Here is a 24447-nt window from a genome sequence, read left to right as displayed (position 1 = left end):
TTCACGCTCTCCGCAGACTAACGATGGCGCCTTGGGTTTATTAGTGGCATCTGAAGTCTAGATAATAAGTGCTTGCACAGCAACTAGATCTGACCATTACGGTTTGGAAATCGATGTGCTTGCCGTCCTTGGCGAATCTCAAATATTGTTGAAAATGGCTCCAAAAGTTGTCCGGTGGGGAATTCTCGGTAAGTAGTACACTCATTCTTGGACTTGAGGAAAAATGGTCTCTGATGATCAATGCTAAGCTACGGGAAACATTGCACAAACTTTCGCAAAGGATCTATTGGTCGACCCCGCAACTCGCAATGTGCATGATATCAAGCATACAATCGTTTCTGTGGCGAGTGCTTCCGGCGCTGCGCGAGCTGAGCAATTCTTGAAGGACGTTGAAGCACCTCAAACAGCCAAAGGATACGGCACTTACGAGGAGCTAGTCAATGACGATGAGGTCGACATTGTCTATGTCGCAACGCCCCACTCTCATCACTATCAGAATGTCCGGCTCTGCCTGGAGTCGGGCAAACCCGTTTTGTGTGAGAAGGCCTTCACTGTCAATGCGATGCAAGCAAAGGAACTTGTACAATTGGCTCGTGTCAAGAACTTGTTTCTTATGGAAGCTATGTGGACACGTTACTTCCCATTGTCCATATATGTCCGCGAAACCATCACGTCCGGGAGATTGGGTACCGTCATCCGAGTCTACGCGGATAACTCCCTGAATCTGAAACCGCATGAGAGCTTCCCCAAGGAGAGCCGAATGGTGAACCCGAATCTCGCCGGCGGTGGTCTTTTGGATATGGGCATTTACAGCCTCACGTGGATCTTTCAGACCCTATACACCACACAACCCTCTGATACACGCAAAACCCCAGACGTCCAATCCGCGCTGCGCAAATACGAACCCACCGGTGTCGACGAGACCTCGACCATTCTTCTGACCTTTCCTCGCGACTCCGAGTCAGGTGGTGACATGCACGGCATCTCGACTACAAGTTTCATGGTATCCAACGACTCGGACGGCAAGAATACTAGCGGTCCCGCGGTGCGCATCCACGGCCGAGACGGTGAGCTGCAGGTATGGCCACCGCTATGGCGCCCCACGCGAACCAGGCTCATTCTCGCCGACGGCACCGTCGAAGACAAGACGTTTTCGATTCCAGGCCCGGGCAAAGGTAGCAACTGGTAAAATGGGTACCCATTGGGCGGTATGAATGACGAAGGGGAGGGCTATGGCATGTTTTGGGAAGCGGATGAAGCGGGTCTGGCAGTGTTGGGAGGACGGAAAGAGGGAAGATTCCAAAGCTTGGATGAGACTGTCCTCTGGATGCCGTTCGCAAACAAAATGGATTGACTTATCCTGATGAAATTGAAACAACCGCCTCCGGGAAGAAGTGAGGCAGCACAATATAGAAACTAGCACAGACACTATATATAAATCCCTTGCTTTGATATAGTTTCAAGGTATTCTGCTCTCATTCACGCGTTTTGGTTACAGTTTAACATATCCCACTGTACTTGCCATTGAAATCAATTGAGATTGGTCAGTGATTGGTAAACTTCATAAAAATGTGAGTCTAGAACATCGACATGATAGCAGAATCAACAAGCCGAGTCTATTGTTAAGTGGGTATACCATTCCATGTTCTTGAGGCCAGCTTGGGAAAAAGCTGGGGCAACATCAGGACATTCAACACTGTAATATAGAATAAAGAGCCTTCAGGAGGATAAAGATTATTTATAATTGCTCACAATGCATTTATATTTTGTCCTGCATTCTCAGACATTGATATGGTACACGATCCAGTAATTGAACAAAATGAGATTCTCAACCTCCCAGCCTGACATGACTTTTATTCATATGGGATGATACCAATAGCCTGCTGAGTCTCCTTGTTAATAGTGGGAGGTCCATAAGGGTGCAGAATGTTCCAATCTGCGAACTGGTGCTCTTTCAGAACAAAGTCGGTAGGATCGTGGGACTGTCAAAATGTTAGATCGGTCCACCCTTGGAAGCACATGATTTACTCACCGTCATGTAACCGCGCTTGAATGCCTCGACCTTGCGCTGACGCTGCTCTTCACTCATGAACTCGATGGGCTTGTAGCATTTGTCTGGGAGCAACATTAGCAACTTTTACACATAAAGTTACAAAACCGGGAACATGGGTCTTACAAATTGCCATTCGCTTATTGTCCGAGAGGGGTGCAGCACCGTAATGAGCTGCCCTTGAGTCCCAAAGAATGAAGTCACCTGGTTCCATGCTTGGCTTGACCCATTTGCAACCGTGGTCTTCAAACCATTTCAGTGTTTCGTTGGTCCAATTGAACAGGTCGCGCTTAATCCAACCACCCTCGGGCTATGCCTGTTAGTCCGAATTGCTCTGAATGATCTCAGGACCTGTTGACTTACAGGCTCATGTTCCTTGAAATATTGCTCAAAAAGGGGGGCTGTGCCGGTCATGACTGCTAGACCACCATCATCCGGTCCGTTTGGAAGCTGAGAAATCCATCAGTAACCTAGGTCGCAGGGATTTAACACGACACCCAAGAGGCCTTACAAGGTTGAGTAGCCCCTGAATACAATGAGGGTGTGGTCGGTATGCGCTTTGATCCGACTACGATGTGGTCAGCTAGAGTTCACTGGTACACGGTATGCTTTGTGATCCTTACGTGTGGCCAAGGCTCCTTGCCGTGGTCAGCCTCTTCCGGCGTAGGGAATGCCAATGTACCACCATCTACAAATCGATCAGCTTGACTGCTGCTTACATTCTAGTATACAGGGTCTTGTTCTTACCAAACGAGACGGTCAACTTGTCTGTACCCCAGATCTTGGCAAATATGTCTCGGACTCCAGGTTCTGATTTGCAATCCCAGACAAACTGTGCATGAGCAAAGGAGAAACTGGCAATAAATGAGCCTTATGCATCCGAGTGTGAACTTTTCCTGACTTACTGATCAAACAGTCCTCCATAACGGTGTCTGGGAATGTTTCCCGACTTCCAAGTGGAACGATCGTCTCGTTTGTATCCCATGTTGAATCCCTCCAGCCACTCCTCTCCCTTTTCAGCGTATTTCAAGGCCCTCTCCTTGGGGACGGCTCCTTTAACAAGAGCCCACTACCAAAGGAATTAGCTGGTCAAGTACATGCGACTTGTCCCTAATGCAGGTTTCACTTACACCATTCTTATGAAGGTCTCGAAGCCACTGTGGACTTCCCGGTGTTATGTCTGCAAGCTTGGGACTGGGCCGGTCAATACCTTGGGGTCCTTTGGGGTCTTCCCAATGATCTTGGATTGCCCAAGTGATGGCGCTTCGAGTGATGGGCTTGGTCGCGCAAAACGGCTGCGCCTGGCGGAATGCAGGCAATGCACGTCGAGTAAACACCTCCATTGTGATGACAATATGCACAAAATGGATTCCAGAACAAAGACTATCTTCTTTTCCGACGAGGCCATATTATACTCTATTTGAAGTCCTGCTGTGAACCCCGGATTCCAAAAGGCGCTATGCTTAGTGAAGCAATTATATCCGCGTAGTCCGGAACACCCTATATTCCGTATGGGGATGGCCGTATGGGGGTATATTATGACATGACATATTCAAGGTGGACGTATGACATACTTTCAGAATTCATCTCCTCTCTCACTGGTTGACCGATGTGGTGGCTGTTGTGCGCCAAACAGAAGGGCCTAGAAATGGCGGATGTCCCGATTGAGAAAACGCCTCCGCACCCATTCCAAGTTCTTAGTGCGGCAGACTGCGCCAATCTAGATGACGGTTGTATCGCCATTGGATCGTCAGCAGTACACCTCTGTTGTATCATTTTATAGTGTCCTTTTTACAAATATACAAATCGGTGACGGCTGTGGAATCCTTGGTATATTTTCAGTCTTCTTCCTTATTTATCTTTTTGTTTGTTATATTTTAAACAGCATTGTATGTATAATACATATCTTGAATCAATCCCATAAGATTGCTATCAGGGCTCTAACAAAAACGTTCCTTATCTGAGAAGACAGAAAGTGCTTGGCCAAAACGACTGTCTCATTAAAGAACCGAAGCGTCTATTCAGGAATCTATCTTCGCAAACTTCTTTTCCGTTTCTTGAGCCGCATCATCGCTTCTCCGCTTCTTGGATCCGGTGGTTTCACTTCCGGGGCCCTTTTCGATGGAATAAATTTCGACCGTCTCAGTCTCGTCTCCCAGTCTCGGTAGAGGGATGGACTTGAAGAGATGATGCTTCCATCCAGCTCCCTGTAGCATGCCAAAAAGTGCCTTCTCGGAGTCATGCCGGGGCTTTGTGGAGAGGATTACTTTGGTGGTCGGTGATCCAGCAGTGATATCGTCGTGCTTTGAAGAATATTTCTGGTTATGAGCATGCAAAGCGGACAATGTCTCTACTAGCACCGGGAATGAGTCGACATTGTATGTGCAATCACTCAGCACGATGCAATCCCAGCATCGGGACAAGACAAGTGGACCAAACTTGCCTTTAGAGCCATCGTCCCAGTCCAAGTTCTCATAGAGGATCTCGGCTGGTTGACTATGAGCGTGAGCTCCGACCTGATATCGTTCCACGTTGGCTCGAGCCCGCTCCTCAGCTTCGGGTAGATCTGTCAGGAGCACGGTGGCCTTCTCAAGCTCGATACCTTGGGCACTTGCCATCGGGCGAATGGCCATGCCCAGCGCGACGCCCAGGATCCCTACACCACTTCCCAGCTCGAGGACATTGGGGCTTTTCCTTGTGATGGGTATGATATGGTCAGATTCCGATTCGTTTTGCTCGACACGGCATCCATCGAGCAAGAGAGCCGCAGTTACAAGACCTGCATCCCATATGTGTCGAGCAATACTCTCGCCAATCTCTTCTTCGAGGTTGAGAAACATGGTCGGAACATCGTCACTCTCCGGGAAATTGTAAATGAACTCGCGCACAGCGACATCAGAGCCACGGCCCTCGTCAAGCTCGACCGTGAGGGGCGCGATTAGGCCCGGATTGCTCTTTGCAAATTGTTTGCGGCGCCACGGCAGCGACATTTGTAAATCTCTGGACGAAATACTATCGTTGCCGCTACTGACGAGACCTTCGATACACAGATTAATCCGTCCGTGCGACCACGCCTTCTTCCAGGGTAATTTCACCTTGAGCACGCGCATTCCGTCCTTCCATATCGCAGGGCCATTGACGGGTTGCACAGGCTGCACCGTGGTCACGCCATCGCTAGAAGCTTGCAGCTTTGGCGTGAAAAGAATCTTGACTGGCGAGTCCGGAGCGAGAAATGTGTCGCCAAGATCGGTCGTAATGGTCAATGTCAACGAGAGTCTTGGTGATTTTGGGTTGGACGCGTTCACCGACGCCGGACGCAGCAGGCGAATGTAATGCATTTTGGAAAGAAAAAACTACTCGCGATGATCATTCAAGATGTTGATGAACGGGCGAGGAGATCCGGAAAAGTAGGTACATTTCATCGAGCTGCTCTGCGTTCCTCTTGTATGGAGCTCAGAAAATATCTTTGCTCGGTTGAATAGCTGCAAACTCTGACCCAATTTCGAACCAATGCACCACCAATTCTACAAGGAGCCGACGGGTGTTGTTGCCATCCTGACCAAAGAAATGCAATCAGCAGACTCTGGCTTTTCTTGCCCGTCGTCCAATGTGCATCTTTAAGATAAGAGATGGGAAATTTGTACCTACCTCTCGGCCTTTTTTTTTTTTCCCCTTCTTAATTCACTTTTGGGGGACGCGCACGCGCTAAGCATGAGGGGCAAAGGAGGAACCCCGGACAACTCGGCAAAGCCAAATGGATGCCCCGTGTTTGCACGTTTTCTTTGCATCATGAGAGCATTGATTTTGAATGTGAAATTGAATCAGTTTCATTGAAATGCGATCGCAGTGTAAACAGCCATGACGTTATAATACAGAACAATCAGCTACTAGCACCAACAACCGATCGAGTGAGCGACATTGCCTCCAGGCTTTTCCCAGCGGGCTCTTTGTAGCCTGCGATATATCCAGGCCTCAACTGTGCTGGCTCTGTCTTGGTGTGCGTGCGCAAGTTTGTGTGGCACATTTTCTTGTTGCCAGAGGTGTCTCCGTGACGCCTCTCTTTACTTGGGTATACCTTCGTTCCTCCTAAGCAACTCAACTCCTGAACTTTTTCGGGGGTAACCACATATCTACCAGATCCCCTCAAATAAACGCGTTTGATACATTTAGGCGGCGGCAACGGCGGCCTCGCCAGCCGCAGGGATTGCCTGCGCAGTGCCAGCGAGGTTCGTCGTCTTGGCCTGAGGGTTCTTTGTGTAGTAGTTCGAAATAGCAGACTTGATGGCATCCTCAGCAAGCATGGAGCAGTGGACTACACAAAAGTCAGTATCGTTGTTCATCAATAAATTGAAATAGATTATCACGACTTACGTTTAACTGGGGGTAAGCAGAGCTCCTTGGCAATCTCTGTGTTCTTGACACGGCCAGCCTCCTCCAAAGTCATTCCCCGGACCAGCTCGGTAAGGTAGCTGGAGCTGGCAATGGCACTGCCGCAGCCAAATGTCTTGAACTTGACGTCGGAGATGGTGTTGTTGGAGGGGTCAACACGAATCTGCAGCTTCATGACATCGCCACAAGCAGGTGCGCCTACGAGACCAGTGCCAACATCAACATCCGTCTTGGCCATGGAACCGACGTTTCGTGGCCGGCTGTAGTGGTCGAGGACCTTTTCGTGATATGAGCGGCGCGCAACATTGGCGGCAGGGTTGAGGAGTTGCCTGCTGGCCGAGGCGAGACGAGGCGTGGTCGACGAGGTCAAGACCCGACGGGCGGTCGTCGATGCTACCCTTGAGAACATGGTGGCGACGATGTGATGTGAATGTACGTGTTGTGTGTGTTGATTAGATACGTGAGTCGAAAGCCTCAGGGTTACCGAGGGAATCAATCGTGACAGGAAATTTAGGTGTGATCTGCGATATCGCAACGTTGGGGCACAAATTGAACGAAGAGATATGAAATGGAAGAGTCGAGGTTGGTCGGGCGATCTTTTCAGAGAGGTTTCTGTTTAGTAAGGTGCCGATGAGATCAGAGGGTCTGTTGGCGTTGGTTCTCTTCGCAAATGAGAAGCGTCGGAAACTCTGGGTGCTGCACTTTTAATGTGGGTGCGGTCTTTGTCGGCGATCTCGGGGGGAGTCCCAAAGTGTAGGGAAGAAGGGTCGGTTGTCAGGATCTGATAACAGCCGGTGCAGGAGTTGGCACTGTATTTACCGAGGGCTCTTTTGACGCATGCCAGCAGTTGCTTGGGCTTAGTTGCGAGCCCGAAGAAGGCCGAAGGGCTCGCAGAAGATTCCAAATCGAGGCGAGCGAGCAGCGGAGTTGTCTTTCCGCACTGTACAGCGAGCTTGCATTATCAATCAGATCTAACCGGGAGGGGGCAAGTGCCTTTTTGTTTTCTCCGTCTATTGTTCTTTTCGCTGATGCGGACAGCGGAGTACTAGTGCATCCACCCCAGAAAATGGCAATGTGTTTTTCTTATCTGTGAGCTATCGACGTCGGACCCAGCTAAAAGTTTCTGCCTTGAACTTGGTTCTATCCAGTGAAACGATGGATATTTCTACTATCAATACAGTAGAGTCATCAGCAATTCAGCAATACGATTGAGCATGATTTGAGATGATGAGTTTGGATTCATAGGTGTTTGAGATTGCGTGCAACCAACTCAGTGACTCAAGCTCCACGCAGTGCCACACGCTTTCTCTACTTGACGTCAACAAGTGTCGGCTCAACGATACTTTGGGCCACTGAGTTGTCATCTGTCGAATAATTTTTGCCAGCTGAGAAACGCGGGGCAACCTTGCAGCTCAGCGGCGTTGAACCGCGTCATACTTGACAAACTCAATGCCCCTCTGGAGCTGCCTGCCTAGCGCAGATCAAGGCTGAACATGGTAGCAGGCAATACCTGAGGTACTACCAATAGTAGAGACAAAGCTTCCGGAACAGAAGCTCGAGATTGTTACTTGTGCCGCATCGTTGTTGTTTACATACAAGCTTACCTGTGTCCACCTTTTCCTTTCCTGGTCACATTTACCAATCTGCTAGAACCTTGACGGCTACCCAGCGGAACCCCATTCGACTTGTCACGGTAAAGACCACAAACACTTCTAGACAGCTACTTGACGATGGCGTGTCCGCACGTTGAGTCCATTTGTAAGCCCGGCATCTTCTGCTCAGTATCGCTACAGTTCGCAATACCAACGGAAAAGTACCAGCTAACAGATTGCTGCAAACAGCTCTCAGCCCTCCGACCCCCTCTCAGTCAGTTTATCGAGAAGACTGCACCCAGTGCTTCGACTCTATCGTGCGTTTTGCTTCCTTTTGACAACGATTTCGCACCGCTGACCGGAGTAGGACGAACCTGCCGGTCTCGATGTCTGTTTACAATGTTTCAACGGCGGCTGCCCCGGTGTCAAGACCCATTCGAAACTTCATAGTATTACTCGAAGCCATCCTCTTGTTTTGAACATTCGTCGAACTCGCAAGCAGCTCGTCAAGGATGAACCTCCGGCCAAGATCACAAAACTCGCGATTGCCGCCGAAACGGAAGCCGACCGCTATGATACCCATACCGCCGCCAGATGTCTCGAGTGCGACGTCGATATCGACCTTTTCAACCCCAAGATTGCTCCAGTTGTCAATGGAATCCTTAAGGCAAACACATTTTCCAGACAGGAGGAGGTCAAGGCCTGGGAACAGGAGCTTACATCCTGCGAACACATCTTGCTCCTCCAGCAGCAAGAGAGTCGCCAGCTCCAAAGTGATCTGGGACACTGCTCCAAGTGCGACCTCAAGGAAAATCTCTGGTTGTGTCTGGAATGTGGCAATCTGGGTTGTGGTCGAGCTCAGTTTGGCGGCGTCGGAGGCAATTCTCATGGCTTGGCTCACGCGACGGAGAGCAGCCATGCTGTAGCAGTCAAGCTTGGGTCCATCACACCCGAAGGCACCGCCGATGTTTATTGCTATCAGTGTGATGAGGAGAGAGTCGATGGCGAGCTCTCTTCCCATCTTGCCCACTGGGGCATTATTCTGTCCGACCAAATCAAGACGGAAAAGAGCTTGACGGAAATGCAAATCGAGCAAAATCTGAGATGGGAGTTTTCCATGACCACAGAGGACGGCAAAGAACTCCAGCCCTTGTTTGGCCCTGCTCTGACTGGCCTCAAGAATCTTGGAAACAGCTGCTATCTAGCCAGTATCCTCCAATGCCTGTTCGACCTTCCAGCTTTCCAAGATCGATACTACAGGCCTGGCTCAGACTTGCCTATCGTAGCCGATCCTGCCCAGGATCTGGAAACTCAGCTTTGCAAGATGGCTGACGGTCTCCTGTCTGGGCGATACTCCAAACCTGACTCGGATGTTGTTGCATCTGAGCATTCTCCCGAGGTGCCTCACCAGAAGGGCCTCGCACCTAGCATGTTGAAGCACTTGATCGGCCGTGGTCATCCCGAGTTTTCAACAATGCGCCAACAAGACTCTTTTGAGCTTCTTCAACATTTGGTCAAGCTCATCAGTCGCTCCCAGCATCCCTCCCCTCTGCGCGATCCCACGCAAAAGTTCCGTTTCCTCATGGAACAGCGCCTTGAATGCCTCAGCTGCAAGAAGGTGCGTTATCAGACCAATGAACAGGACAGCATTTTCATAGATGTACCTTTGGAAAAGCTGCCGGCAGTCGAGGGCCAAGGCGAGCAGTACAAGCCAGTCACTCTCAAGCAGTGCTTGGACAACGTAACAGCACCCGAAGCCGTGGAGCTCACCTGCGCATCATGTGGTAGCAAGGATGGCTTTACCAAACGATCACTCTTCAAGACTTTCCCAGACACGCTCATCGTCAATGCACGCAAGATGGCCATTGAAAACTGGGTCCCACGAAAGGTGGATGTTCCTGTACTCGTTGGTGATGAGCCTTTCGACCTTGATGAGTATCTTTCGTCTGGCCAACAGGCTAATGAGGAGCTGCTCCCCGAGGACTCAACCAGCGCAGCACCGGCATTTGTGGCCAACGAACAGGCTGTCGAACAACTAATGTCCATGGGCTTCCCAAAGAACAGATGCGATCGAGCATTATATGCTACGGGTAACTCTGACGCTAATATAGCTATGGAATGGCTGTTTGGTCACATGGAAGATCCGGATATTGACGATCCCCTGGTCATCGCCGCCCCTGCTGCAGGTGGCGGCGCACTTGCGGATGATCCCGAAAAGATTGAAATGCTCACCGGCATGGGCTTCAGCGTGCCCCAAGCCCGCAAGGGTCTGCGTGAGACGGGTGGTGACATTGAACGTGCCGTGGAATGGGTCTTTAGTCACCCCGACGATATGGGCGACTTTGGAGAGGATGCACCACCTCCGGAAGCAGCCGAGAGAACGGAGGCAGGGACATCAACACTGCCGGCCAAGTTTCAGCTCCACAGCATAGTCTGTCACAAGGGAACAAGTATACATGCAGGCCATTATGTGGCATTCGTTCGAAAGGTCCTGGACACCCAGGTGCCAAAGTGGGTTCTCTTCAACGACGAAAAGGTGGTTGAAGCTGGTGACATTGAGGAAATGAAGAAGACGGCATATGTCTACTTCTTCAACAGAGTTGTGCTTGTCTAATGGATCCCAACAAAACGTTTATTCAGCCGAGCGAACTAGTGGCATACATTCCATGGGCGGAGAATATGCGTATGAGGAGGACAGTCATGGTTGTGTTTTGAGCATCTCATTCATGGTGCGTTGTGTTATGCCTCGCCAAGAACCTCAATGCCAACTTAGATACTAGCATACTACTAGGGAGGTGAGCTTAGCTCCAAGGCCCACCTAGTATACATTCATAGTACCAGGCCATCCCTGAGATCGCTAAAAATAGACAAATCATCAGGGTCTTTGAGAATTTCCAGAAAGATACTGGATCTTACTCCTCATATTGTTGAGCAAGGGAACCAACTATTTTGACAAACACCGGAAGCATGCAAAGAAAGCGACTGCCTGCCCACCGAAATTCTCATTGGGCCTCATAATTAACATGTGGGCACAGGTCAGCGACGGTACGTAATCATAGACCTTCTTTCCTTCTGGACAGCACTGACCTAGGTGTGTAACCAATTAACCATGAAGCCCTTGGGCTTGGTCGATACCTGAGGTGCTGCTACCATTCCCCCGACTTTATTCATCTGATATTGTTTACCAATGCGTGAAATGATGTAGCAACGTAGAACATTATTTTCTTCGCTTCTCCCCGTACTACGTGTCTCAATTCATCTTACAATTCCTGCGCCTGTAAGAAATTAGGGCCAGGAAACTCGACCTTGAGCATGTTAGCGTCAGGCACGGCATATTGTGTAAGACCTGTACCAGTGAAGCGGTAGGCAGAAAGGTTGGCGACAGTCCGGTGGATTTGCGGCATGCTGATACGCTAAATTATTCCGTTGTAAGGCTCAGACTTTAGCTGCAGGCTGCGGGTTGGTTGGTCTTCTGGTGTCCCACTCCGGCACAGAGATTCACCAGGACCTATCACAATCCATCCCCCGACTGGGATTCTCTCAGCACAATATTTCTTGTGCGACAAGATGTCTCAACACAATGATTGCTGCAGTATCTATTTCTGGTGTTTGCGCTCGAATCGTTGTCAATGCGTCGCGTCTTGAAAACACGTCGAATACATTGGTGTCATCTACTCCCAAGCATCTCTGGTCTGACTTAGGGCAACAGATTAGCTTGCGATGCGGCCGCTGGCTTCGTCGCGAACGCAAAACAACAAACCATTTCCCCCCTTCGCCAGCTCAGTGACTAACGACGAAACCAAAGGTCAACGTTTTGTCTCATGGAGCTCCAGGTACATACGATCGAAAAGTTCCCGGACTCCTTGACTACAGTAGCTGCTCCCGACACTTGGCTGGGATACACGACGACCCTGCGCCAGCATGGCACCGAATCCTTTGGCAGGCCACTGCGGGTATTCCGCAGGCCAGTCGTAGCACCTGTAAGACTCCAGCCTCAAAAGTGCCCCACTCAAGGTGGACAGTGTTTTCACCCAAAATGGATAAGATGTCTATTTTCTAGTGATATGGCATCTGCAAAGTCAGCACGAGAGGAGATTGTTCAATGCCTTTTGGGAAATGGATCATATTGTTGCTCGAGCCGTTAGGCTGAGGCGCAGGATCCGCTGGGATGTTGATCCATAACGCCGTGGTCCTTGAGGACCATGGGGCTCAGCATTTTTACTTGATATATCTTTCCCATGCTTTTCCTCCCATTGTCCATGGTCCGTTTTTTCTTGGCTATTCATTTGTGAAGATCGCCTTCTGTTTGTAGTGTACAATTATTCCAGAGGCGACTGGCTCAAAAATGTCTGGCAGCGCACTTGCCGTATATGGTCTTGATGCCAGCGACACCCCCCAAGATCCTTATTATCCACAAGCCGACCCTACAGGGCCTACATTTCTTGACACGGGGGCATGCGTTTGTGCTCTGCGGACGCTTCCTGCAGTTGATAGCAATGCGACAGCGTGGCAATGCATTGGAAATCAGACACAGAACGTCTATGTGGCGACGACGGGTAAATGGTTTAATACGTTGAACAGTGACAGCAATGTCAAACTCCCCATCTACGATGCTTCCAATGGCCCCAACAATAGCACGACATATGGTTGGGACGATAGCAAGTCACAACTCGTCGAGGTGACCGACCAGAGCGGCTTCACCGGGTACGATAGAGCCTGCACCGCTGTGAATCAGACAACTTTCTCGACGGCTTTCTACCGGGCTACAGATGAGATTGCTCGGAATGTCACGCCGGTTGATGCTGCGCCCTGTTGGAGGGCAGGCGCCGCTCCTATTCAGTTGCAGAATCTGACGTCGTGGGAGTCTCAGGGCTGCATCGAAGGTTTCCTCTGTATGTATTCTGATCTTGTGCAAGGATCTTCTTTCAGACAAGATAGCTAACAATCAACAGGCGCCAACAATACGGCAAACAGTTTGCCGCAATATTGTCCACCCCTTACCGAATGCCAGGAACTCCGGTTGGCTGGGGCGGTTTGTGAATTCAATGGGCAAAATATTGGCATGGGCCCTTTCGAGCCGACGATTTGTAGAGCCGGTTACTACTGCCCAAGTCCCGGAAATGAAATCATCCAATGTCCGTCGGGCTCGTACTGTCAACCAGGCGCTGCGAAACCGACCCCGTGCGGCGTTGGAGGTCTTTGTCCAGCTGGATCTACCTACAACCGGAATGTCATTCCTATTGTTTTCTTACTTCTCGTCGATATCGCCATGATAATAGTCGCCCTTGTTTTCGTTATCCGCCGCCGCTTCCACAAGACTGCCAGTGCGCATGCGGCTACCTTGAAGAGCCGTCCCACTGGATTTGGAGCTTATGCGGCCAAGTCATCTGGATATCACGCCCTGGACGACGAACACGACCATGAGAACGATCAAGATACCGAGATGCAACCAATGCAGCCGGGACCCATTCCTAGATCGCAAACCTGGGGTTTCAATGCCGTCATGGAAATGGGCTTCAACCGTGGAACGCGAGCTGAGCAAATGGAGAATGCCACTGGCATGAGCCCTGAGCTCAGATCCTTTGTAGAATCTATGCGCAGGGCTACGGATGCTGCACAATTTGGTCTCTCGTTCAGATACAACAACTTGAGCTTTCAGCCGAAAAGGTCCTCCAAGATGATTCTGCAAAACGTCACTGGTTCCATCGATCGTGGATCGGTTACGGCCATTATGGGTGGCTCGGGTGCTGGCAAATCGACTTTTGTTAACGTGCTCATGGGCAAAACCAACCACACGGGCGGATCTGTCGCCATCAATGGCATTCCTGGCAAGCTCAAACGGTACAAGAAATTGATTGGCTACGTCCCTCAGGATGATGTCGTCTTGCCAGAACTGACCGTCTACGAGAATATTCTTCATTCGGCGCGGATCCGTTTGCCCCGGACTTGGAAAGACAAGGACGTGGTAGCCCATGTCAACGCTGTCATTGACTGTCTCGAGCTTTCGCACGTCAGGGATTCGTTGGTCGGTACTGTAGGCAAGCCCGTCATTAGCGGTGGGCAGAGAAAACGTGTCAGCATTGGAATGGAGCTCGCCGCTGCCCCCATGGCCATCTTCTTGGACGAGCCAACTTCTGGTCTCGATGCTACTGCGGCAAGTTCCATCATGGGAACGCTCAAGGCCATTTCGCGCTTGGGTATATCCGTCATTGTCATTATTCACCAGCCTCGCATGGAAATCTTTGACATGCTGGACAACTTGATTCTACTTGGCAATGGCCAGCTCATTTATGAGGGCCCGGAAGCTGATGTTCAACAATATTTTGAAGGCAACGGCTACCAATTCCCACCACACAGCAACCACGGTGATGTTGTTACAGACATCATCACTGGTAATGGAAGGCCCTACAAAGCTGGCGGCGAAATCTCCAAGGAGTCTCTCATTGCCTACTGGAAAAACTCTCAACAATCCTTGAGCTGGAACTCGAGGCCTGTGTCCATGGCTCCCGTCGACAGCTCAGCCATGAACCGGGTTCTCAAGACCCGAGGTGCTTCTAGAGTCAAGCAGACCTGGTTATGCCTGCAGAGAGCCATGCTACAGCAGTATCGCAACGGTCTCGTCTTTTGGAGTGAAATGACCCTAGCTAGTATTGCCGGCTTCCTCATTGGCCTGGCCGAGAACTCCAAGAAGGGCATTCTCTTCACGGGCATGTATAAGGCACCATTCGAGATTCTCTCCGTGGCTACTGACTACAAGTCTGCCCCCGAGACTGCCCTGCTTATTGCCATTGCCATTGGTCTGGTTTGCGCGGCGCCCGGTGTCAAGGTATTCTCCGAAGAAATGCTGCTGCATCGCCGTGAGGCAGAGGCCGGTCATTCGCGCCTGGCTTACTTTGTGGCCAAGTCGATTGCCGTCTTACCGCGCATGTTTCTCGGATGTTTCCACTTTTCAACCTGGCTGCTGCTGCTCGCCGTGCCCGTCATGAACTGGGGCAGCGCCTTTTTGGTCAACCTGCTCTACTTTTACTGCATCTACGGACTGGCCAGCTTCCTGAGCATGTTCCTGCGACGAGACGACGCGCCCCTCTTCGCCACCATGATTGCCCTCATTGTCGGCGTCTTGTGCGGTGCCTCGCCGTCGCTGGCCAAGGTCCAGACGTGGCACCTCGAGTGGCTCTGGCGCGCGAGTCCCGCCGTCTGGTTGGCCGAGGTCTACGTGGGTCAATTGGTCAGTCCCTTTGCCGACCTGTACAATATTGAGCGGGCTGCCCAGGCCACTGGGTACCACCTGGATTGGTTCATGAATAATCTCGCGGTGCTGTTTGGTATTGGTTCTCTTTACCGCATCCTGGCCTTTATTGGCCTCTTCACTGGAAAGCGGGTGCGCATTTAAGCGCAAGTTTTAGGGGACGATGGCGCCCCTCAGTATAGATCATTATTGGATACCCACATGGAATAATTAATTATATTATCAGATGAGATGAGTGATCCGGTCCAAACAAACTGTTGTAGCTCCATGTCTAGTTGTGAATTATCTCCGGAATTTAGTACACAAGGGACGAAAAAAATTCGACCGCTTCATCGTCTCCTCTCTGATCCTGAGGCGGCTTTTCCCTCTCTTTGAAACCACTTTCGAACATGGTAGTGAGCTGTTATGTGCGTTGCGGCCAAGTGAGGGTCTATTTCCGTCTCTCTCCAGTTGACTACCAAAATGTGTCTCCTTTCATGTTGTCGTCGCTAAATTGCCAACCCATTGTGTCCATGTCGCCACCCGCGTCCAAAAGTGCATCCGTCATCTGCAATTTGTGAGTCTCAAGCAGCAGTCAATATTTAGATGTTATCTGTTTACTCACCATTAAATCCCAATCCATACTTGCGGGCGTGCTCAGCGAACCCGAGTATGATGCATCCGTCGACAGCTCATCCTGCTTTTCACTCGCAATGGCCTCGAGCAGCGGAATCGACAGTTCCTCCGCCTCGATAGCCGCCTTCACCAAAAGGGGACCCGTCTCTCCCTTTGCAGTTCCAAGCATGAGCGCATTGACCTGCGCCGCCAGCATATATGTGATCAGGTGGCCCTTGATGTTGGTTTCTCCGATTCTGTTGCAGTGGAGCTGCCAATCCACCGCCTTTTGCAGCACGGCAAAGAGGTCCGGTCGAATGGATATGGGCCCGCCGAGGCTTTCGTGCTCCTTGACCTGGGCCTCGAGTTCGGTGCCGATGAGCAGGGCGGCTTGGTTGGCGGCCAAGCGAGGGACGCCGCCGCCCGCAGCCGTTACACGCGCAAAGTCACTGCCCGAGAACAGATCTCCGTCGGTCGCAGACGGTCCGTTTGGGTTCAGAAGCTGTGGATAGAGATTGTACCAGATCTTGAGCGAAGCCTCGATTAGAACCTTTCTGGAAAAGGCAAATGCTGTCTGCGCTACATTGAGCGACGGCCCATAAAAGGGCACGTGAAGAGACAAGAAGTAACGCTGAACCAAGTGGTCAATCATCTGGGCCCCGAATTGCGACGAGGTCCAACCCAGACTTGAACGAAACGGCTGCAGGGTTCGGGCGACGTTCTTGTATAATGATCTCAGCTGGTCATCCAACCTCAGCGTTTCTTCGTAGGTGCCCGTCGAGTGAAGATCGTTGAGGCTCTTGACAATGGCGATGCGGGCCGGGAACAGCTTGCGCAGGGCTCGCGAGAGCGAGACTTGGGTGAACTGATCGTCGGGCTTGGGCAGAGCGTCTTCCGTACCCAGTTGGTCGTCGTCGAAATTCCCCGGCGGTTCCGTGTCAAAGTCGTTGCAGCCGAAAAATGGCGGGCCGCCCGACGTCAGACTAGACTGCACACACACCTCCAAGATGGTGTTCCATAGTCGCCGGCGCATCTCCGAGACGAGGATTGACTTGTGAGGCATGTGTTTCGGGTCCCTATGCAGCCCCATGATGACGGCTCTGCGGAACAGATCACCTGCTGAGATGTAGACCGAGTCGTGTCCCACGTCGACAACCTCGCGGGCGAGGAGGAGTAGTATGTGAACCTGTAAGCCTTGGAGAGTGAGGCGGCGCTTGATGTTTGGTTCGGCTAACCAGGTCTGGGCCTCGTACACCCACTGGATTGCCGACGCCCGCAATGTGAACCGCTCGTCAAAAACCGCTGCGCCAATTGCAAACATGAGCTTGACTACTATAAGAAACACGGGATCCGGACGGACGTCCGTCTCCCAGATTGCGTCATAGTCTCCTCTAAAGGTTGATATATGGAGAACACGGTAGACGGTCTCCGTAGTGCGCATATAGCAGTCGACCAATTCGTCCGAGACATTCTTTGGGGGCAATGGTGAAGTGATGGTTGTTGGCCACGGTGGAGTACGTTGGGCCTTTATGGTCCTGGCTAGGGCCTTGCCTCTTTGGTGGTTTGTCATGAAGGGGCACGACGGGTCTCGAAGAAGCGGCTCAATGGAGACAATCAAGTCTTTAAACTAGAAACGAAAAAAGGTGAGTCGAGAGTAATGATGAACCCATGACAATGTCCATCTTACCAGTGTGATGCCCACGATGTTGACCCAGTGGCTCTGACCAAACTTTCTCGATTTGTGTGTGACGCCACGAACAACGGGGTTCGAGGCATTGTCGCGGTGAATGTGAAATGTCCCGCCAAGGGAAGTAGTGTTGGTTTCAATATTTACAGGAACGGGCGTGGCAGCTCTCTGTGTTGGCGTCAAGCTGGTCTGCGATAGCTGCCCTTCCAACTGCCTCACTCTATTCTTGAGCGTCTCAATGTCCCAGGCGGCTGATGGCGACGATGAGGAGCCGGTAGTCGTAGTCGCTGGGGTGGGACCACGACTCGCAGGGTCAGAGCCATGACTTTGCACCACAGACTGGATACTATTGGTCGATGACAGAGACAGCTGTGAGTCTGTCCCAGCCTCACTCATCCGATCGCTGCGTGGCTGTCGTGGGGCCGGCGGCGGTGGATTTTCGTACACACATTCATTGCGGCCGGACTTGACGCAATTATTGCACGGACTTTCCCGATTACATTTGATTTTGCGTCTCCGACAAAGAACGCACGAGCTACGCATACGTTACAGTCAGCCTTGTAGGGGTTACAGTGGAGGGCGCGACATGAGTGGCTGATCATACACAGCAGGGCGTCTACGCCGACGCTCGGGTTCCATTTTGATGACCAATTGTCCGAACGTGCACACGATCCAAGAAAGAAGAAGGAGCCTTTTGCAATTTTCGGTCCTCGGTAAATTGTCTATATCGTGTTACAAAGGGGATGATTTCTCCGGAAGGAGAAGAGGCATTTGAAAAAGATTTATTCTATAAAAATGTCAGACTCACTCTAGGCAGGCAGCTACTAAATCGGACATGAAATCCTTCGGACTCGGCCTTGAATTTCCCGCGCCGCCCCCAGTCCATGATAGGCTAGACTGGCCTTATCCCCGAGATGACTCGTCTCATTCTATACTCTGCTTAATTTTCCGTGCATGTCCGAAAACTCGTAAGATGGATACATATATCAGAGTCAATATGGTTGCAATACGTTTGGCTTATATGGATCGTATCTATCATTCAGCTTGAACCTGTTTCTCGGCATCTCACGTTGTCAACTGGCTTTGGTTGCACATTCGCCGTAGCACTTCAACCACTAATACGCCTATATCCGTCCAAGTAATAGACCCCATTATACTGTGGCTTGGCAAAAATGGCCGCTTCATCCCCGGACATGGAAAATCAAATCGAAACAAGTAATCGATCATCAAGAGATGCTTCAAACATCGATGCAGGAGAAAAGCCATCCGATTCTCCAGACTTCGGTCCTGCGCCCGACGGCGGCGTTACTGCTTGGCTAGTGGCAGCTGGTGGATGCACAGTTTTCTTTTGCTGTTTGGGGTTCACCAATGCCTTTGGCGCTTTTGAGGAATACTATCTCACCCACCAATTATCCGACAAGACACCCGACGATGTCGCCTGGATTGGTTCGCTCGCAGCTTTTCTTCAATTTGCAACAGGAATGATTGCCGGGCCCATCTTTGACCGATTTGGAGTCAATGTAAGGGAATCCATCCAACGGGTTGTGGCAGACAGGTGACTAATTGGTGGCAGGCATTTCGACCGGCAGCTTTGGCCTACGTATTTGCCATGATGATGCTCGGTCTTTGCAAAACGTACTGGCAAATCATGCTCGTCCAGGGTGTCTTGATGGGCATAGCGATGGGGTTTTTGCAAATCCCTATTTTCGCCACTATACCGCACTGGTTCGACAAGAACAGGGCAGCGGCCTTTGGTATCGTTGTCGCTGGCTCTTCACTTGGAGGTATAGTGATGCCGATTGCCATTTCCAAGATGTTGAATGGAACTTCTCTCGGCTTTGGCTGGACCGTAAGGATCGTTGGCTTCATGATTCTCCCCCTGCTCGCCTTCTCTTGCGTCGTCGTCAAGACGCGCATTCCACTGCGCACGTCCAAGGTCTCGATTCCCTTTGCCCAAGTCCTTGGAAACAAAACATATTTGCTCTTGGTCGCTTCCATGTTCTTCCTATTCATGGGAGTGTTTACTCCGCTCTTTTACATCCCCACGTTTGCAACGACTCTGGGTATCGAGGCAACACTCGCCGGCTATACGCTGGCTATTCTAAACGCCGCATCCTTCTTTGGTCGCGTCATTCCTGGCGTGTTTGCGGACAGAATGGGTCGCACGAACGCATTCGCATTGGGAGGCATTGCTACTGGCATCATCATCTTTTGCATGAATCTGCCAACGAATACAGCCGGCTTGATTGTATACGCTGTGATCATCGGTTTCTGGTCAGGAACCGTCGTTTCTGGTGCCACTGCTGCCTTGACTGTCTGCATCGCCGACCCTCAGCAAATTGGAGCCTATCTGGGTATAGGACTGTTCATTGCTGGCTTTGGGTCCCTGATCGGACCACCCATCAATGGTGTTCTTGTTGATAAATATGGAGGCTTCTTTGAAGTATCAATGTTCAGCGGTGCCATTACGCTCTTTGGTGGTCTTATTGTTCTGGTAGCCAAGGCTACTATGCCTCAAGGATTGCTTAGCAAGGCATGATTCTGATAGAGACACGGCTGTTAGAATAGAAAAGCTCGTCTGCACTCGTGGAGCATGGGATTTGTAATGAATCTCCTCTAATGTTGTTATTTTAGATAGATTAAGACTATAGACGACAATTTCGGATTATTATAAATAGTCAATCAATCTGCGCCCAAATAACTATTCTATACTACTATTTGGTTTCGGTTCTTGTTTTTGGTGTCACCCGCAAGTCTCGCCACCCTGTATCACCATAAGCCTTTCACAGACGGTTGTTACTGGAAGCTGTCGCTTGGTAGTTCGCAACCGACGACCTCGCCGTGTCTCCACCGGCTGGTTCGACTTTCCAAGTCGTCTCAACCGTGACACCAATCTCTCGTTCCAGATCGACTGGTTGCAATTGAATCTCGGAGCCGTCGTCCTCCAACTCTTTGAAACCCTGACTATGATGTGCCTTTGTTCCCTTGTTAGAGAAGGCATAGCTCGCATCGGTCTTGTACTTGGAGTTGTCGGCCGATGAGCCACCAAATGTGCCTCGAAAGAGTGGTCGCAGGAACGGCACGCATGCCAATGAAACAGCTACGGCGATTTCTACAGTCGAAAACAAGAAGGCGAGAAGACCGGTACCTGTAGGGTTTGCGTTATCTAGGCTTGGCAATAATGTTTGTCGATAGATGGTGACTGCGCAAGTCCTATTGGGATTCAACAATTAGCGCTGCTCTGTCTCACAACATACCAAGTCCCCTCACATGAAGCCAATACCAAACATGCCAAAGAGCACAAGCTTTTTCTTCAATGCCATTTGCAAATTGTAGACAAATGGGAGTGGCAGGAGAAGTATGACGACGTCGGATACGACATTGATGGCACTCAACCATTCATAGTATACCTTGACGTCGCCGCACGAGCCCTCGACCGTGCCCTGCCAATCATAGTTCTTGGAGTACGGACGGCAAATGGCGAGACCAGTGATGAAGCCAGAGACGTTGTACAGAATAACAAAAGTTCCGACGCATTTGACTGCCAGTATCATCCGAGGAACCGGCATTAGAGTCATGTACATGGCCAGAACCGATAGCTTGCTAGTCAAGACGCAGCTATTCCAAAGCAGAGGCCATGCAGCCATGCACTGGGTGACGAGTTAGTCAACGCAGCTGCGATACGACGCGGAACTGTGAAAATTACCTTGAAGAAGATGGTCAGCGCATCTGGACCAAATCTTTCGGCAATTTCAGTGAGGTCAAAGGTGAAGCCTCCTTTAAATACCATCAAGTAGTCAACGATGCAGAGAGCAAGAACGAAAAGCTAGTGCTGGTCAGACAAAATTCGAAACCATCAATGGCGTGCAATATACTCACTAGTGCAGCAGCGATACAAATGTCGCTTGCGTCCAGTGGCAAGCCCGAATACCGTTGACGAGCAATGAAGCGTAATGAGACGAGGACCGTGGGAACGACAATACACACAGAACATGCTGCAATCATACCAATCTGTCCACTATTCTGAATCGTAATCGATTCATATGTTTTTCCTTTGTCTGGCATGACTATTGTTGTATTGTTGGATGTCGTACTCGAGCACTGCTAAAAAGAACAAGAGTGCGTGTTCGAGATTCTATTGTCCTTCACATGTTCGAATGCACAAGGAAAATGGACCCCTTTTGTCCAACGTCGTAGACATGGTTCTTCGTTTGCTCATCAAGGATCTTGACCATCTCATCAAAGAATTGCCAGCCGCCAGTGGCAAGACAGAATCCCTGACATCTCGAGGTACGGTTTGGCTCGATGAATTGAGAGGAAATCCTTCGTCATCTCTAGTACACACAAAACGCTCCCCAAAGTGTTCATCCCGGTCTCAACTGGGGGTGTATCATCGCCATGGAGGACCGACTATGGACAGATGAATATTCTTCTTGGAATTGCGGTAATATCAAACCATGAATGATGTCCCTGGCACCTATTCCAGACGCCTCGTAATATCATATCATGAGAATGATCTGCCGATATTCTGATAGTCGGCCTTCACGAAGTAAGGGATGCGAATCGTTTCTTGTATCATGACGCCTGCCCCGGGCGATGGCGTCGTGTTCCTCTAGCAAACATTTTGGTCATCCAGGACATGGAGGTAGCAAACAATCGGTCCAAGTCCACATTGAGGCAAGTCAAACGCGAGAGCTGGTAGCGTAGTCATCGAGACTAGGCATTGGAAGAAAAAAAAAGATTGATATTGATCACTGCTCAAGAAAAATGAAAGAAATTCCGAGTCCATAGGAATCATTCTGGAAGTTTTCCGTCCTATCCTATCAATGACCGCCAAACCCGGTCTTGGCACTTTGGTCATGGATGCAGAAAGCAGAGCACTTTTTACCCCAAGGAGAAATCAATCTGCATTGACCAGTAGTGGACCAAATGGCGCTGCCATATCCAACCCCCACGCACACAGTCGTATTGTTCCTGGTGGAGTGGCACTGCCGGACCCATCATCCGCTGGCTTACGGAGCCGCGTTTTCACCTGTCAGTTCATGACGGAGCTTTCACCTAACAGGGCTCTCCTGGCTTGACCCTCTTAAAAGAGGATCGGCGGCCACTTCCGCGATTGGCCATCAACACTTCGGGCCGTTGAGCGATTAATCTGGTCTCTCAAGATATGTAAAGAGCAGACCAAGCAAACAACAAACCCGGCAGAGACCAGGGGAGCCGGTATGTACAGAGAAATCCTCCCGTCCTCCCGCTTACATGGTTTCATCCACCGCAAAAGCTGTGCCACTCGGTGCTGGCAATCGAACTGTTTGATAAAAGAGCAGATATCTCGTCCATTTTGGGAAAGCAGTTGGCCATTCTCTCCACCACCCCTACGCACAATCAAACAATATTTGCTTTGAGCAAGACTGATCTTCAAGCATAATTACCCATCTGCACGCTCGGCAGAAGGCAAACAATGGGGCTCTTCTCCGGCTGGCCGAACGGTAAGGAACGTGCAACTGGCGGCACTACCACGATAACACATCAGATCATCAGGCCGTATATAAATGCAATCTTTGGCTAGTATCACATGACTTTTGGTGAATTGTCTTTGTCAGATAGATTTTTCGTCATCAGTCTTGACCGAACAACACGTATTCTGACACCACTCAAAGGGTCATTGCGTAAAATCGTAACAATAAGTGAGCAATATGGGTTCCCTTGCGCCCCCAGACCACAGACGGGTTGCCGTCATCACTGGTGCCACTGTAAGCATGATTTGACTTTCTCGATACTCAAGATGATGTTAACACGGTTTGCTAGAGCGGTATTGGTCGCGACCTGGCCGAGCGCCTGCACGCCCGCGGCTACAATGTCGTCATCACGGGCCGGCGCGTCAAGGAGGGCGAGGCTATCGCCGCGCAGCTAGACCCGTCGGGAAAGACGGTCCTCTTCGTCGAGTGCCACGTCGAGTCGTATGCCTCGCAGCTGCAGCTCTTCAAGGCCGTCTGGGCAAAGTGGGAGCGCATCGACGCCTTTATCGCCAATGCCGGCATGATTGACAAGGGATCGCGGTACAATCTCGACCGGCGCAACGCCCGTGTCGACGATCCTCCGCCGGAGCCTGATCTGAGCTGCACTGATGTCGACTTCAAGGCCGTCGTTTACAGCACCGAGCTGTTCACGCACTACAACCGGCACAACCCGCCCGACGTCAAGGGCAAAATCATTGTTACCGGCAGCATCGTCGCGATTTATCCATGCCCGACATTCCCAGAGTACGGTTGTGTCAAGGCAGCTGCGTTGCAGTGGGTGAGGACCATGGCGCCCATGCTGCTCAAACATGAAAACATCACCATCAATACCGTGCTGCCTAATGGGTATGACACTGGCATCATGCCAGATTTCAAAGAGGCGTATCTGGATGAACAGTAAGTTACTCCCGAAAATTATCTTTTTGAACCGAAATAAACTAACCTGTATGTAGCTTGACGGACAAGGAATGCCTCATGTCGGCCTATGATGTATTTTTGGAAGACGAAGCACACCAAAAGACCGGGCAGGCCATCGAGACAGCTTACAGGTCTCATTACTACCACGACGTACCAGAGTATAAGAGCGGCAACGTGATTGCCAGGACAGACAAGCCGTATGAGCCTTGGTTCCAGTGGATGCACCACGCAAAGAGTGGACTGCCGGGCGCATATCTAGAGCCGCTTCGCAAGATGTCATAGCGAGCTGTATCTGACCTGTACATCATTCTTTAGAAACGGAATCCAGTGAGAGGCGAGGCAATGTGGATACATAGTCATTGTCGTTTGATGCCCCCAATCTTGCTAACCCCTTTGGTGATCTTGAAACTCGCCACAGCCCATTGTGCTTTCCTGCAGCGGCTGCGAGGACT

General features: G+C 50.6%; 10 protein-coding genes across 10 annotated transcripts; 5 read left to right on the top strand and 5 right to left on the bottom strand.

The window, feature by feature from the left end:
• Positions 1-154: 154 nt before the first annotated feature.
• PFICI_02658 (uncharacterized protein) lies at positions 155-1189 on the top strand (the record flags this gene model as incomplete). The annotated part of the gene is made up of 2 exons (XM_007831239.1): positions 155-188; positions 249-1189. The coding sequence occupies 2 exons, from the start codon at positions 155-157 to the stop codon at positions 1187-1189; spliced, it is 975 nt and encodes a 324-aa protein (XP_007829430.1).
• Positions 1190-1853: 664 nt separating this feature from the next.
• PFICI_02657 (uncharacterized protein) lies at positions 1854-3393 on the bottom strand (the record flags this gene model as incomplete). The annotated part of the gene is made up of 9 exons (XM_007831238.1): positions 1854-1982; positions 2033-2115; positions 2177-2360; positions 2414-2500; positions 2562-2618; positions 2674-2738; positions 2798-2904; positions 2956-3119; positions 3181-3393. 9 exons carry the CDS (start codon positions 3391-3393, stop codon positions 1854-1856), a joined length of 1089 nt encoding a protein of 362 aa, XP_007829429.1.
• Positions 3394-4071: 678 nt separating this feature from the next.
• On the bottom strand, positions 4072-5388 carry PFICI_02656 (uncharacterized protein; the record flags this gene model as incomplete). Its single annotated transcript, XM_007831237.1, has 1 exon — positions 4072-5388. The coding sequence occupies one exon, from the start codon at positions 5386-5388 to the stop codon at positions 4072-4074; it is 1317 nt and encodes a 438-aa protein (XP_007829428.1).
• Positions 5389-6216: 828 nt separating this feature from the next.
• Positions 6217-6848, bottom strand: PFICI_02655 (Iron sulfur cluster assembly protein 1; the record flags this gene model as incomplete). The annotated part of the gene is made up of 2 exons (XM_007831236.1): positions 6217-6362; positions 6422-6848. 2 exons carry the CDS (start codon positions 6846-6848, stop codon positions 6217-6219), a joined length of 573 nt encoding a protein of 190 aa, XP_007829427.1.
• Positions 6849-8169: 1321 nt separating this feature from the next.
• PFICI_02654 (uncharacterized protein) lies at positions 8170-10645 on the top strand (the record flags this gene model as incomplete). The annotated part of the gene is made up of 3 exons (XM_007831235.1): positions 8170-8197; positions 8281-8348; positions 8399-10645. The coding sequence occupies 3 exons, from the start codon at positions 8170-8172 to the stop codon at positions 10643-10645; spliced, it is 2343 nt and encodes a 780-aa protein (XP_007829426.1).
• Positions 10646-12376: 1731 nt separating this feature from the next.
• Positions 12377-15424, top strand: PFICI_02653 (uncharacterized protein; the record flags this gene model as incomplete). Its single annotated transcript, XM_007831234.1, has 2 exons — positions 12377-12923; positions 12984-15424. The coding sequence occupies 2 exons, from the start codon at positions 12377-12379 to the stop codon at positions 15422-15424; spliced, it is 2988 nt and encodes a 995-aa protein (XP_007829425.1).
• A 310-nt stretch (positions 15425-15734) lies between these two features.
• On the bottom strand, positions 15735-18200 carry PFICI_02652 (uncharacterized protein; the record flags this gene model as incomplete). The annotated part of the gene is made up of 4 exons (XM_007831233.1): positions 15735-15827; positions 15885-17501; positions 17562-18096; positions 18166-18200. The coding sequence occupies 4 exons, from the start codon at positions 18198-18200 to the stop codon at positions 15735-15737; spliced, it is 2280 nt and encodes a 759-aa protein (XP_007829424.1).
• A 533-nt stretch (positions 18201-18733) lies between these two features.
• PFICI_02651 (uncharacterized protein) lies at positions 18734-20100 on the top strand (the record flags this gene model as incomplete). The annotated part of the gene is made up of 2 exons (XM_007831232.1): positions 18734-19081; positions 19135-20100. The coding sequence occupies 2 exons, from the start codon at positions 18734-18736 to the stop codon at positions 20098-20100; spliced, it is 1314 nt and encodes a 437-aa protein (XP_007829423.1).
• A 244-nt stretch (positions 20101-20344) lies between these two features.
• PFICI_02650 (uncharacterized protein) lies at positions 20345-21626 on the bottom strand (the record flags this gene model as incomplete). Its single annotated transcript, XM_007831231.1, has 4 exons — positions 20345-20774; positions 20832-21211; positions 21268-21387; positions 21441-21626. The coding sequence occupies 4 exons, from the start codon at positions 21624-21626 to the stop codon at positions 20345-20347; spliced, it is 1116 nt and encodes a 371-aa protein (XP_007829422.1).
• Positions 21627-23254: 1628 nt separating this feature from the next.
• Positions 23255-24277, top strand: PFICI_02649 (uncharacterized protein; the record flags this gene model as incomplete). The annotated part of the gene is made up of 3 exons (XM_007831230.1): positions 23255-23311; positions 23367-23974; positions 24031-24277. 3 exons carry the CDS (start codon positions 23255-23257, stop codon positions 24275-24277), a joined length of 912 nt encoding a protein of 303 aa, XP_007829421.1.
• Positions 24278-24447: the final 170 nt, after the last annotated feature.

Source organism: Pestalotiopsis fici, assembly GCF_000516985.1.
Source record: "Pestalotiopsis fici W106-1 unplaced genomic scaffold PFICI_Scf_2, whole genome shotgun sequence".
NCBI classification, from domain to species: domain Eukaryota; kingdom Fungi; phylum Ascomycota; class Sordariomycetes; order Amphisphaeriales; family Sporocadaceae; genus Pestalotiopsis; species Pestalotiopsis fici.
Note: the sequence above shows the minus strand (reverse complement) of the source record. Positions and strands in the feature narration are given on the sequence as shown.